This window comes from Lagopus leucura, unplaced genomic scaffold (genome assembly GCF_019238085.1).
Source record: "Lagopus leucura isolate 7727_CA_CO unplaced genomic scaffold, USGS_WTPT01 Super-Scaffold_100021, whole genome shotgun sequence".
Lineage (NCBI taxonomy): Eukaryota > Metazoa > Chordata > Aves > Galliformes > Phasianidae > Lagopus > Lagopus leucura.
In genome coordinates this window covers 11,397,690-11,409,456 of record NW_024962274.1, presented here as the reverse complement: position 1 = coordinate 11,409,456, position 11,767 = coordinate 11,397,690, and the positions used below count along the sequence as shown (strand labels likewise).

The 11,767-nt window shown below is 61.0% G+C and overlaps 2 protein-coding genes across 2 annotated transcripts; one reads left to right on the top strand and one right to left on the bottom strand.

The window, feature by feature from the left end:
• Positions 1 to 2,343: 2,343 nt before the first annotated feature.
• PROCR (protein C receptor) lies at positions 2,344 to 4,370 on the bottom strand. Its single transcript, XM_042878425.1, has 4 exons — positions 3,993 to 4,370; positions 3,655 to 3,891; positions 2,915 to 3,181; positions 2,344 to 2,819 (listed from the first exon to the last, which is right to left on the bottom strand). The coding sequence occupies exons 1-4, from the start codon at positions 4,045 to 4,047 to the stop codon at positions 2,707 to 2,709; spliced, it is 672 nt and encodes a 223-aa protein (XP_042734359.1). The 5' UTR covers positions 4,048 to 4,370; the 3' UTR covers positions 2,344 to 2,706.
• A 158-nt stretch (positions 4,371 to 4,528) lies between these two features.
• PFKL (phosphofructokinase, liver type) lies at positions 4,529 to 9,771 on the top strand. The gene is made up of 22 exons (XM_042878263.1): positions 4,529 to 4,613; positions 4,886 to 4,959; positions 5,039 to 5,116; positions 5,196 to 5,385; positions 5,463 to 5,628; positions 5,895 to 5,939; positions 6,023 to 6,131; positions 6,239 to 6,334; positions 6,405 to 6,497; positions 6,583 to 6,708; positions 6,873 to 6,937; positions 7,013 to 7,076; positions 7,194 to 7,340; positions 7,431 to 7,501; positions 7,588 to 7,675; positions 7,803 to 7,955; positions 8,031 to 8,195; positions 8,347 to 8,408; positions 8,586 to 8,697; positions 8,773 to 8,872; positions 8,952 to 9,057; positions 9,161 to 9,771. Exons 1-22 carry the CDS (start codon positions 4,529 to 4,531, stop codon positions 9,306 to 9,308), a joined length of 2,343 nt encoding a protein of 780 aa, XP_042734197.1. The 3' UTR covers positions 9,309 to 9,771.
• Positions 9,772 to 11,767: the final 1,996 nt, after the last annotated feature.

Here is an 11,767-nt window from a genome sequence, read left to right as displayed (position 1 = left end):
GCAGAAGTAAAAGGCATAATCATGGCAGGGTGGTGGATGAAGATCTCAGTGCTTCCAAAGATCCCCGACTCACTGGGAGTCAAAAGCACAACCGAAAAAGAAGTCCCTGTCTCTAGGAGGACTGTGCCTTATTTCTCTGAATGCAGCCAGCGTGCTCAGCCTGCTGCAGCAGCAGGGTTAAAATGGATGTCTGGAAACTGGAAATTCCACAGAGGAAAGCATCTGGGGCTGTCACAACGTGTGTGTGGCCTTTGAGGACAGTTCAGAGGAACGGGGCTGTTTAATCCTGAGCAGCACTGATGATAGCAGCGTAGGCACTGAGTGCATAGAGTGTTTATTGTAAGGATAAACTCTTCTCGTCCTGGTGATGAGCAAAAAAATGCGGCAGTTTGAGCTGAGGGAGACCTCAATCTGGTACCAGAAGGATGGAGGAACACCCTGTGTGTGTGGAGCAGGAGTGATGCTGTGGTGTGACCCCCAGAGGTGCTGTACAGCTCTCACTGCCACCCAGCACCTCCACCCTCAGGGTGAGTGCTGACACTATGATCCCCAGTTCCTGGGGCAGCTCCTGGTGGCAGGCAGCCCCTTGTCTACAGGGTGGGGGACAGACAGGACACAGAGCCACCAGCTGGGATGTGGGGCTGATGCCAAAATGCCGTTCCTCCCCAAAGGATGAGTGTGTCTTTGCAAGGCTATGTGTGCACACCCATGGGATGCATGTGTAGGTGAAGGGGAAACCCAGTCCTAGCCTGAGGGCATCACCTTACCCACTGCAACAACACAGCGTTGGAGGCTGGGCTGCTTATCTCAGCTGGCAGCAATAGCAGTATGAGTGATGGAAAGTATTTGGCATGCAGAGAGAAAAGCCTGGTTTGCTCTTAAGATGCTGCGGGGGGGGGGGGGAGGTTGGTGAAAGCCTCCAGGGGATTGCAGGGTGGATAAAGTCAGGAAGAAAGGGAAAGAGCCCTGTGGTTGACAGGATACAGCTGAGGATTGGCACTTGTTCTGAGGGGGAGCACAGGGCTTGAAGGACTGGACGTGGCCGTGGCTACCGGTTGCTGGATGATGGTAAACACTTAAGCAACAACTGGGGCCTCCCTACGTGTGAGCTGGGCTGCTGGCTGGTGATGGTGACCCTATGATGAAGCAGTTTGAGGGTGGGCAGAAGAATTTGAGGCTGGGAGGGGTGCAGTTGTACGCCATAGCCCTTCCCTTTGTGTCATGCGTTGTTTGATATTGGTCACCATCAGGGAAATGACCCAGGGTGGCTTTGGGTGCGGTGCCCAGGGAAGGCTGTAGGGCTTGGGGACTCGAGGGCACCAGCTGTTGCCCTTTTCTCTGAGCTGGCAGAGCAGCCACATCCTGGAGCACTGCCAGAGCCTACAGACAGGGGAAAAAGGCTTTTCCAGAGCTGTTATGAGCAAAGACGGCCCCAGCTGTCTAAAAGCTGATGCATTGCAGAAGCAAAACAAGCCCTGTCTTTCCAGACCCCCACGGTTTCCCAAGTCCTTGGGCTGCCATCCACCAGAGCCACCAGCTCGCTTTCTGATGTCCTGTGAGTTGCAAAACCTCTTGGAACCACAATGCGAAATCTGCCCTGCAACTCTGTGTGCGCGTGATGGAGACGCAGTGCTGCTGCCCTGTGCCACAAACAAACCCCTCTGCTTTCTCCCCTCCTTTTCCCCCCCCAATACACACAGCACATCTGGCCTCCCATCAGCTGAGTGCTGATGTTTGCCTCAATTGATGCTCTGGATCCCAGGACGCTTGGCTGCTGCTTCACTCTGCTGTTGCAGCCCCCTGAAGGGTGGGGGGCTGCGTGATGGAGGGCGGCCAGGGCTGCCTGGCAGCTCCAGCAGATGAGCTGTAGCCTCTTGAGAGACCTTTGTCCCCTGTTGTGGACATTGCTATGACATCTCCCATCCCACTTCTGTTCCTGCTTTCCCCTCCTCGCTGCCAAGGGGTAAGAATTTTGTGTTTGTGACCCCATCTGTGCTTTCTGTGGGCCTGCCTTGCACTGGTGTCAGCATCCTCTTTTTTTTTCCCCATTCCTTCACCCAGCTTTTGGGGAGCCCATGCCCATACGTGACGACGATGAGCCCTTTAATCTGCCCAGGAGGAACCGTCTATAGTCAGCCTCAGTGTGCCATAGGGAGGTGAAGGAAAAAAATAAATGACACCAATTGACCTCAGGGAGAAAATTGCAGCCAAACTGAGCACAAGCAGAGCGGCATGCGGTTGGGGCGAGATCAGGCAGCACGAGCCCTGCAGCCTCTCCCAAGGCTGTGCAAGCTCACTGTATGCTGCGTAACCCCCCTGCTATGTAAGAAAGTGTGACACAAGTCTGGGGGCAGAAGGGCTTTATTGCACCAGGCCCTGAAGCAGGGCTGTTCAACACGGAGATGGACGGCCACCGACGGGTCCTTTCCCAGATGTGACATCTGTCCTCCCGGCATCCATCCCCTTTCACCCCAGAGCGGTGATGAATCACGGTCTGAATACCAACCTTCTTCACCCTTTTTGGCTTTCTTCTGACTTTCACCCCTCTCTGCATTTCGTGCATGCAGGCCAAGCGCGGTTCGGCGCCTCGGTGCGCTGTGAGCCCCATCCCTGGGGCAGGGGAACCGTCCCAGCTGGGATCCCCATGGGGTGATGCAGGGTTGGTCCCCTGTGCCCGCAGAGTGACCCAGGACAGCCACGGCTTTGCTAGCAGCTCCCTCCTGTGCACAAGAAGATGCCCACAGCCATACCCACCACCGCGGAGACCCCCAGGATCAGACCCAGCACCAGCGGGGCGTGCGAGCGGCCTCTCTGCTTCCCTGCAAGGAGCGACAATGGTAAGTCACCCCAACTCCCAAGGGATGAGAGCCAGGAGCAGGGGGACCCCCAGCACCCCGCCATGCCTGGCACACACCTGTGTGAGGGCTCTGAGCCCGCAGGATGTCCACGCAGGTGGTGTTGAGGAAGTGCTGTAGGTTATGCGTGGTCTCAGAGTATTTCATCAGCTCCTGCCAGGCAAAAGTGGCCACCGGGTCCCTGCGTGGCCAGCGGAGCTCCCAGGTGGCGGTGGGGACGTGGAAGGTGAGGAAGGCTGTTCCATTGAGGGACACCTCATAGAAGCTGTGGGCCGTGCCATTGGGGAAGAGGCAGCAGCCCAGGCGGCAGTGCAGGATCTGGGTGTCTGTGGGATGGAGGGCATTAGGTTCCAGCTGTCCTTTGCTGCTGTAGAGCTATAGTGTGTGCACGGCCATGGCTTGTGGGCTTGCACTCGTGAGCTCCCTGCAGCTTCTCATTTGGAAATCGCCCTGTGCTCAGTGAGCTCCTGGTGGCTCTCACAGGGGATGTGCTATAGGGCATGGACGTGGGGATGTGGATAGCACTGGAGATGCAGGTGCAGGAATGAATGGGGGCAAAATGGGCTCTAGGAACATGGGTACAGGGGCTGTAGGGAGAGAGATGTCAAAGCACAGCCACAGCAGCGTCCCTGTGCATGGATACAACCTCCTCACCCTCAGCATCCCGCTTCCAAGCAGTGACCCCAGGGTAAGCCCTCTGCCTTAGGGCTGCCTGCAGCTCCGGGGCTGCGTCCCCGTCCCCGAGCAGCCATCCCCAGCAGCACAGCACCACGTGCCCCCTCGCCCCGGCAGCACTCACAGTTGAGGGGCCTCTCCTTGCTGAAGACCTGCACTATGCCGCTGAAGTAGCTCAGGTAGTTGGTCACCATGTCCCGCTGCTGTGCCCAGGCTGCAGGCGGCTCCAGGGGCAGCACCTGAGTGACGTTGTGATCCTCCAGGATGTGGCTGAGCCGCCCGTCCAGCGTGGCGTTGCCCCAAAAGAGGGAGCTGCCCTTGGACACCTGCGTCCACTGCAGCATGGTGAAGGCGAGTGGGGCTGCGGGGAGATGCGGATGTCACGCCAAACCTGACCCTCATCCTCCAGCCCCGCAGTGGCCCGAGCATCCCACGGCCCCGCACGGCCCCGCAGCCCCTTACCGTCGCTCCCGGCCCCGCAGCCCAGAGCCCCGCAGAGCAGCAGCAGCCTCAGCATGGCGGGACGGGGACGGATGGGCTGCGGTGGCCCCGCGGCCGCAGTTAAGCGGTGCCGGGGAGGTGGGGCCGGGAAGGAGGAGGAGGAGGAGGACGCCGGGAGTCCGGCCAGGTCTCTCCCATTTCCTTCACCCACGACGCCCGCACCCTTTCACTGCCGGACGTGGCCGTGTCAGAGTAAAGGGGACACGGTGGGCCCCGTGGCACGCAGCAGTGTGACAGCCCAGCGCATGGGAAGCGATAGCGCTTCGTTAATTAGTTTAGAGGCAATTATCGTGTGTGAGCATCGCAAAAGCATCGCACGCGGGTGCGGCTGTCCGTCCCCGCCAGGCAGAGCGGCGCGGCACAGCGCGGGGGGGCGGAGCCTCTGCTGGGCGCGGCAACACCTGGTGGGCGTGGCCACAGATGTGGGAGGCGTGGCCTCGGAGGGGGCGCGGCCAGCGGGCGCGCGGGGCGGGACGCCGGTGCCGGGCAGCGCAGCGATGGCGGCGGCGGAGCTGGAGCGGCTGCGGATGGCGGGGGCCGGCATGGCCATCGCCGTGCTCACCAGCGGCGGCGACGCGCAAGGTGAGGCCCCGCGGAGCGGCAGAAGGCGGCGGGCGTCACCACCCGGCTCTCCTGCCGGGCGGCGAGGGTGCGGCGGGTCCGTAGTCCTCGCTGCCGCGGGGGCCTGTGAGGACAGGCTGCAGGGACGCGGGGACGTCTGGACGCGGGGCGTAGGGCGCGGGAAAATAATGGGAGTGTGGGGACGCGGGGCATCGGGATGGGCGCCCGGTGGGAGCGGTGGGTCCCCTCCTGATGCGGCGATGTCCCCGCGGTGCCACGTGTCCCCTCCGCAGGCATGAACGCCGCTGTGCGCGCCGTCACCCGCATGGGCATCTACGTGGGAGCCAAGGTCTTCCTCATCTACGAGGTCTGCCCGCTCCGCGCCCCCGCCAGCCGCCCTGCCCCCGCGCGTGGCACGCAGTTTTGTCACCTCCGTGTCCCCGCAGGGCTACGAGGGGCTGGTGGAAGGCGGTGACAACATCAAGCAGGCCACCTGGCTGAGCGTCTCCAACATCATCCAGCTGGTGAGCATCGCCAGGCCCCACCGGGGACACCCCGCTTGCCAAAGCGCCGTGCCACGTCCCCCGATTGTCCCCTGTGCAGGGCGGTACGGTCATCGGCAGCGCCCGCTGCAAAGCCTTCACCACGAGGCAGGGCCGCCTGCGTGCCGCCCGCAACCTGGTGGAGCACGGCATCACCAACCTCTGCGTCATCGGCGGCGACGGCAGCCTGACGGGTGCCGACATCTTCCGTGCCGAGTGGGCCGGGCTGCTGGATGAGCTGCTGCATGACGGTGAGTGATGTGGGACGCGATGGGTAGCAATGAGCCAAAGCCGGAGCTCAACCCAAAGCGTGGGGCGTCGGGCGCAGGGCTGATCAGCGAGGAGGTGGCGAAGGCCAACGGGCGGCTCAACGTGGTGGGCCTGGTGGGCTCCATCGACAACGACTTCTGTGGCACCGACATGACCATCGGCACCGACTCGGCTCTGCATCGCATCATGGAGGTGATCGACGCCATCACCACCACGGCGCAGAGGTGAGACTGCTGGCCTCAGCGCCTGCATAGCTCCCACCCTCCTCATCCTCCTTCTTCTAATCCTCCTCACCTTCGTCCCTTGGTTATCATGGAATCATTAAGGTTGGAAATGGCCTCTAAGTTCATCAAGTCCAACTTCCGTCCCACCCACCCCACTGTGCCCACTCATAGGCCCATTAAGGTTGTAAACGACCTCTAAGGTTATCCAACCGTTGACTCGTCCCCGCCGTGCCCACTCACCGTGTCCCTAAACCGTGTTCTTGCAGCCACCAGAGGACGTTCGTGCTGGAGGTGATGGGCCGCCACTGCGGGTGAGGACACCGGGTGGAGTGGGGGCTTTCTGAGGCATTTCAGGCCCTTGGGGACACTGGGGTGCCACCATCGCTCCCTGCAGGTACCTGGCACTGGTGTCTGGGCTGGCCTCGGGGGCCGACTGGCTCTTCATCCCCGAATCCCCCCCAGAGGACGGCTGGGAGGACATGATGTGTGAGCGGCTCGGGGAGGTGAGGGGCCCGTCCCTACCATGGGGACACAAGGAGGATGCTTGTGGCCAGGATGCGCTCAGCTGGCACAAATTTTGGCTAAGTTGCTGTACCCTTTGCTCCCCCAGACCCGCAGCCGAGGGTCACGGCTCAACATCATCATCATCGCGGAGGGGGCCATCGACCGCAACGGCAAGCCCATCTCCTCCAACTATGTCAAAGACGTAAGGCTCACCCCACTGCCAGCTCCCATAGCCAGGCCCTGCCTGCTCTGACAGCCTCTCCGCCCTACAGCTGGTGGTGCAGCGCCTGGGTTTTGACACACGTGTCACCGTGCTGGGCCACGTGCAGCGTGGCGGGACGCCCTCTGCCTTCGACCGTGTGCTGGTGGGTTCCCGGGGCTGCGGGATGAGAACAGAAGGTAAGAGAAGGACTTTGTCATCACCCAAGGGGTGCCTCCGACTCGCTACAGAGCAGCAAGATGGGGATGGAGGCGGTGATGGCGCTGCTGGAGGCCACCCCGGACACCCCCGCCTGCGTGGTGAGCCTGTCAGGGAACCAGTCGGTGCGGCTGCCGCTGATGGAGTGCGTCCAGGTGGTGAGTGCATGGTGGCACTGGGGGGTGCAGAGCCGGTGGTGGCATCTCCATGGGGCTGGTGGCAGCTCCATGGGGCTGGTGGCACCTCTGCTGAGTGGGCGTTAGGGCATCCCACTGCTGTCACCCCTCGTGTGGGTGTCGCAGTGCTGCATCTCTCCCCCAAGACGAAGGACGTGCAGAAGGCCATGGATGAGAAGAGGTTTGATGAGGCAATCCAGCTCCGTGGGAGGTGAGCCACCATGGGGTGACCGGGGAGGCCTGCTGGAACAGAGGTTCTCCTCTAGAGCTGCTGCTGTCCTTGCAGGAGCTTTGAGAACAACTGGAACATCTATAAACTGTTGGCACACCAGAAGCCAGCGCAGGAGAAGGTAAGTCAGGGTGCCACACTGTCCTTTCCATCATCCCCTCGATTCTAAGGAGGATGGTGCTGTTCCCCTCCTGGTGGCTGTGCCACCGTCCCAACCACACGGCTGCTGTCCCTGCAGAGCCCCTTCAGCCTGGCCATCCTGAACGTGGGAGCCCCTGCTGCCGGCATGAACGCGGCCGTGCGCTCAGCTGTGCGCATCAGCATCTGCCGTGGCCACACCGTCTATGCGGTGAGCGATGGCTTCGAGGGCTTGGCCAAGGGACAGGTGAGCATGCGGGCACCAAAAGCCCCAGGGGGCTCTGATTGGGGTGGGCAGGTTGTCCCCTGCTCCAGAATTGAGCGCTGCTTCCTGCAGATCCGCGAGGTGGGCTGGCATGACGTGGCAGGCTGGCTGGGACGCGGCGGGTCCATGCTAGGCACCAAGCGGTGAGTGGCCCGTGGCTGTGCCACAAGGGACACTGCTGTACGTGGGCTTCTCAGGGGCCTCAGCGCAGGGTCTTTCCCCCTTGCAGGACTCTGCCCAAGACTTGCATGGAAAAAATCGTGGAGAATGTGCGGAAATTCAACATCCAAGCTCTGCTGGTCATCGGTGGCTTTGAGGTACAGGGAAACACTGAATGTAGAAGGTGCCCTTTGGCATCACTGCATCTCCCACACCTGATGGGCCCATCCTGGCCCCGGGTGGTGGAGTGAGGTGGGAGCCTGCTGACGGCCATGCCCACGGCAGGCATACGAGGGGGTGCTGCAGCTGGTTGAAGCCCGTGGGCAGTATGAGGAGCTCTGCATCATCATGTGTGTCATCCCCGCTACCATCAGCAACAACGTGCCCGGCACCGACTTCAGCCTGGGCTCGGACACAGCTGTCAACGCAGCCATGGAGGTGAGGGGCAAGCGGTGAGGTGGGAGCACCACGCCGTATGAATGCAGCCCTGTGACCGGCGTTGTCCCTTTACAGAGCTGTGACCGCATCAAGCAGTCGGCGTCAGGCACCAAGCGCCGCGTCTTCATCGTGGAGACCATGGGAGGTTACTGTGGGTATCTGTCCACCGTCACCGGCATCGCCGTGGGTGCCGATGCTGCCTATGTGTATGAAGACCCTTTCACCATCCATGACCTGAAGGTGAGTGGCCCTCGGTACCCAGCAGTACCGTTTTGGTGGGGAATAAAGGTGGGCAATGGAACTGGGGAGAGCTGTGGATGAGATGTGGTGGGGTTGGGGGAACATCGGGTGGATGCGGAAGGCAGGGGACGTGCTGGGGTTCGTCCTGCAGGCCAACGTGGAGCACCTGACGGACAAAATGAAGACAGACATCCAGAGAGGGCTGGTGCTGCGGTGAGTCCCAAGTCATAGAATCATTGAGGTTGGAAAAGACCTCCGAGATCCCCAGGGCCAACCCCAGCCCACCATGCCCACTGACCACGTCCTTCAGTGCCGCATCTCCGTGGCTCTGGAACACCTCCAGGGACGGTGACCCCCACCTCACCCCATCCCTTCTCTCTGCTCCCCCAGCAACGAGAAGTGCCACGAGCACTACACCACCGAGTTCCTCTACAACCTCTACTCCTCTGAGGGCAAGGGCATCTTTGACTGCAGGATCAATGTCCTGGGCCACCTCCAGCAGGTACAGGGTTGGGAAGGCCACCAGCATCGGGCCTTGTCCCACAGGGACATGACCTCAGCTTTTCTCTGTCCCTAGGGTGGAGCCCCGACCCCCTTTGATCGCAACTACGGGACCAAGCTGGGCGTGAAGGCCGTGCTGTGGATGTCAGAGAAGCTGCAGGAGGCGTACCGCAAGGGTGAGCCCGGGGCTGGGGGCGCTGGTCGCAGCACGGCCGCTGTGCCTGCTGCCAGCTGATGACAGTGTGTCCCCTGCAGGGCGTGTGTTTGCCAACTCGGCTGATTCCGCCTGTGTCATCGGGCTGAGGAAGAAGGTGGTGGCCTTCAGCCCTGTGACGGAGCTCAAGAAAGTCACTGATTTTGAGTAAGTGCCCATCTGCTGTCCACGGCTCCCCCAGGCTTTCCAAAGCTCAGGGGCGAGGGCCGCTGTGCCCAGGGCCGCTGGAGAGCCGTGTCCCACTTTGCAGGCACCGGCTGCCCCAGGAGCAGTGGTGGCTGAACCTGCGACTGATGCTGAAGATGCTGGCCAACTACCAGATCAGCCTGACCGAGTACATCTCGGGGAAGATGGAGCACGTCACCCGGCGCACGCTCAGCATCGAGAAGGGCTTCTAATGGCCATCCCTGATGCGTCCTTCCCAGACCCTGCCTGAAATTGCTGCTCCTCGGGGCCGGTCACTGTGCAGATGTGGGGATGGGGGGCTTCCCTGTGCTTGGCTGCGCAGCCCGGCCCCGAAATCATCCTCTTCTAGTTTATTATTTAATGATGGGGTACTCCTGATTCCTTATGTCATGGCTTGATAGCCCAAACCAATCGCTGCTTTTAGCCGACGACCCCGCGTGGGAGGGGAGCGGAGGAGGGTGGGGTGCAGTGCCACAATAGGCACAGGGCACCGGTCCTGGCAGTCCCCTGTCCCCGGCCACCCTGCATGACGCTTGGCTGTCGCGACCACCGCCACGTGGCCCTTGGTGCCACCAGCAGGGCCGTGCCCGTTGTCTCACCGCCGCTCCATGACCCCACCATGTCTCACCATCGCGGCGTCGCTTGTGTCTTAGAGATAAAACCTGCTGGAGCCAACGCTGTGTCAGCGCGTGCTCATTGCGGTGCCACAGGGAGGACTGGAGGCCGTGTCCCCACGGGGTGTGCACTGAGATGGGGGGACCGTCCTGTGCTGTTCCAGGGAGGGGGTGTGAGAAAGCTGAGCCGCAGACAGCTTGCCAGAGCCCAACTCATAGCTGGGATGTTTCCCTCTCTGTGCAGCCCCAAGCTGGGGTCCTGGGAGAAAAGGACCACAGTCAGCCTCCCATGCGTGACTCCTTCCAGAATGCACAAAGTCCGTGTCCCTCTGCGAGGAGACCTCTCAACCCTGGAGGAAAACTGCATCTCCTAGGGTTTGGTTCCCACCTTCAAGGGAAGTTCAAAGTGGATGGGTCATGGTGATGCACGTGGTTTTCACGCAGTTTCTCAGGGCAGCTGCCAAGCTCCTTGGCCCTGGCTCACGGTTCTGGGACTTGGCTGTGCTCAGATGATGCCAGACAATTCATTTCCCAGGACTACTTCCTCCCAGAGCCAGACTGACGAACATCAGCATCATGGGGACGTGTCACAGTCGTAGGGTTTGGACAGAGCTGGTTTTTTTTTTCCATTGAGTTGTCCCCAGTGTGGAGGCCCCTTGGATTTTAAGGGCAACAGTGCTATTCCCCTACTGGCTGCAGCACTTATTTTAGGTTCTGGACAGAGATAGCGACCACATAATCCCTGCCAGAGCTGAGTGCAGAGAAACAGCAGAACTTGATGAAGGAAACATAGCAGCTTTTCCCTGGTGATGCCTGCCCTGGGGACTGCAGGCACAAGTCACACCACTCCTCCTGGCAATGGGGGGGTGGGAAGTGGGTTCCTCCGCTGCCCCATGCTGATTTTGGGGAGCCCATCCCACTCCTCAACAGGACCCCAGAAACTCGGTGACCATCCAGCCCAGCCACAGACACCGAGTCCACACGGACACCAAGCATCGCACAGGGGAAGGAAGGCCACTGACAAAGATGCTGCGAGGTGGCAGAGGGGGCACTTGGCAGCAGCAGCAGCAGCAGCAGCCAAGAATGACAAGCACGGCACGTAGGCGGGGAGCTCTGGTGGGGATTAACAGCCTGACTGCAGTGAGCTGAGAAAAAAGGAGCTGCGCCAGAGCGGCCCCAGGCCACGCTCAGCACTCCGGCAGCCACCGCCAGCCCCGTGAGGAGCCATGATGCTTGCTCCAGACACTCCCCTCCCAGCAAAATGGGGGGCTCCAGGCCGTGGGGTGCCTGCCAACACTCTCCAGCAGCTGTTCCCACGATTCCCAGTGCAGAAAGGTGCAAATTCTGCCACCAAGCAGCTGCTGAGGCAGCCTTAACCTCTGCACAAGGGCAGGATGCAAACAAGATGCCGAGTAAGTCTCTGGGGCCTGGCTGTCAGGGCAAGACCAGTATATTATAAATGACACTGACCAGTTCAACGCAGCTGGGCTTAACACAAGAGGCAAGAACTAGGTCATCTGAACTGCAATCCTCACCCAGAGGGACACACTGTGCCCCCTCATCCCAAGGCCACATAGCTGTGCTTGTGTGCAGGGGGCTGCCCACGCCCCCAAGGAGCATTCCCATCAGCACAACCCACTGCAAGGCCTTGGGTGCCCACACACACGCAGGGAGCAGAGCCACAACCACCCCAGGCCCTGCAGAGAATCACACCGAGGGCTGTGCCCCCCTTTGCAGGCTTTGCATCTCTGCACCAAGCCCTGCTCACAGTGCCTTTGCTCCCTGCAGCTCAGCTGCAGACAGGCTGCTGCAGAGAGCTGCCCCAGTAGCAAAGCACCTTTGCAAAGCAGGGAGGTGCAGCAGTTCTGGTCATGAGCAGCACAGCAGTCAGATGAAGCATTTCACAGTCAGTGAAGCGGGATGGAGCAGGGGCCAACAGCTGCCCTCCGGCTTCACAGGGCTCACAATGGGAGCTGTGACCCAGAAGTAACACAGCAATGCCCAGAGTCAGTCATTCTCACCACGGTTGCTGAGCCCCAGGCACAACTCATAGGTTC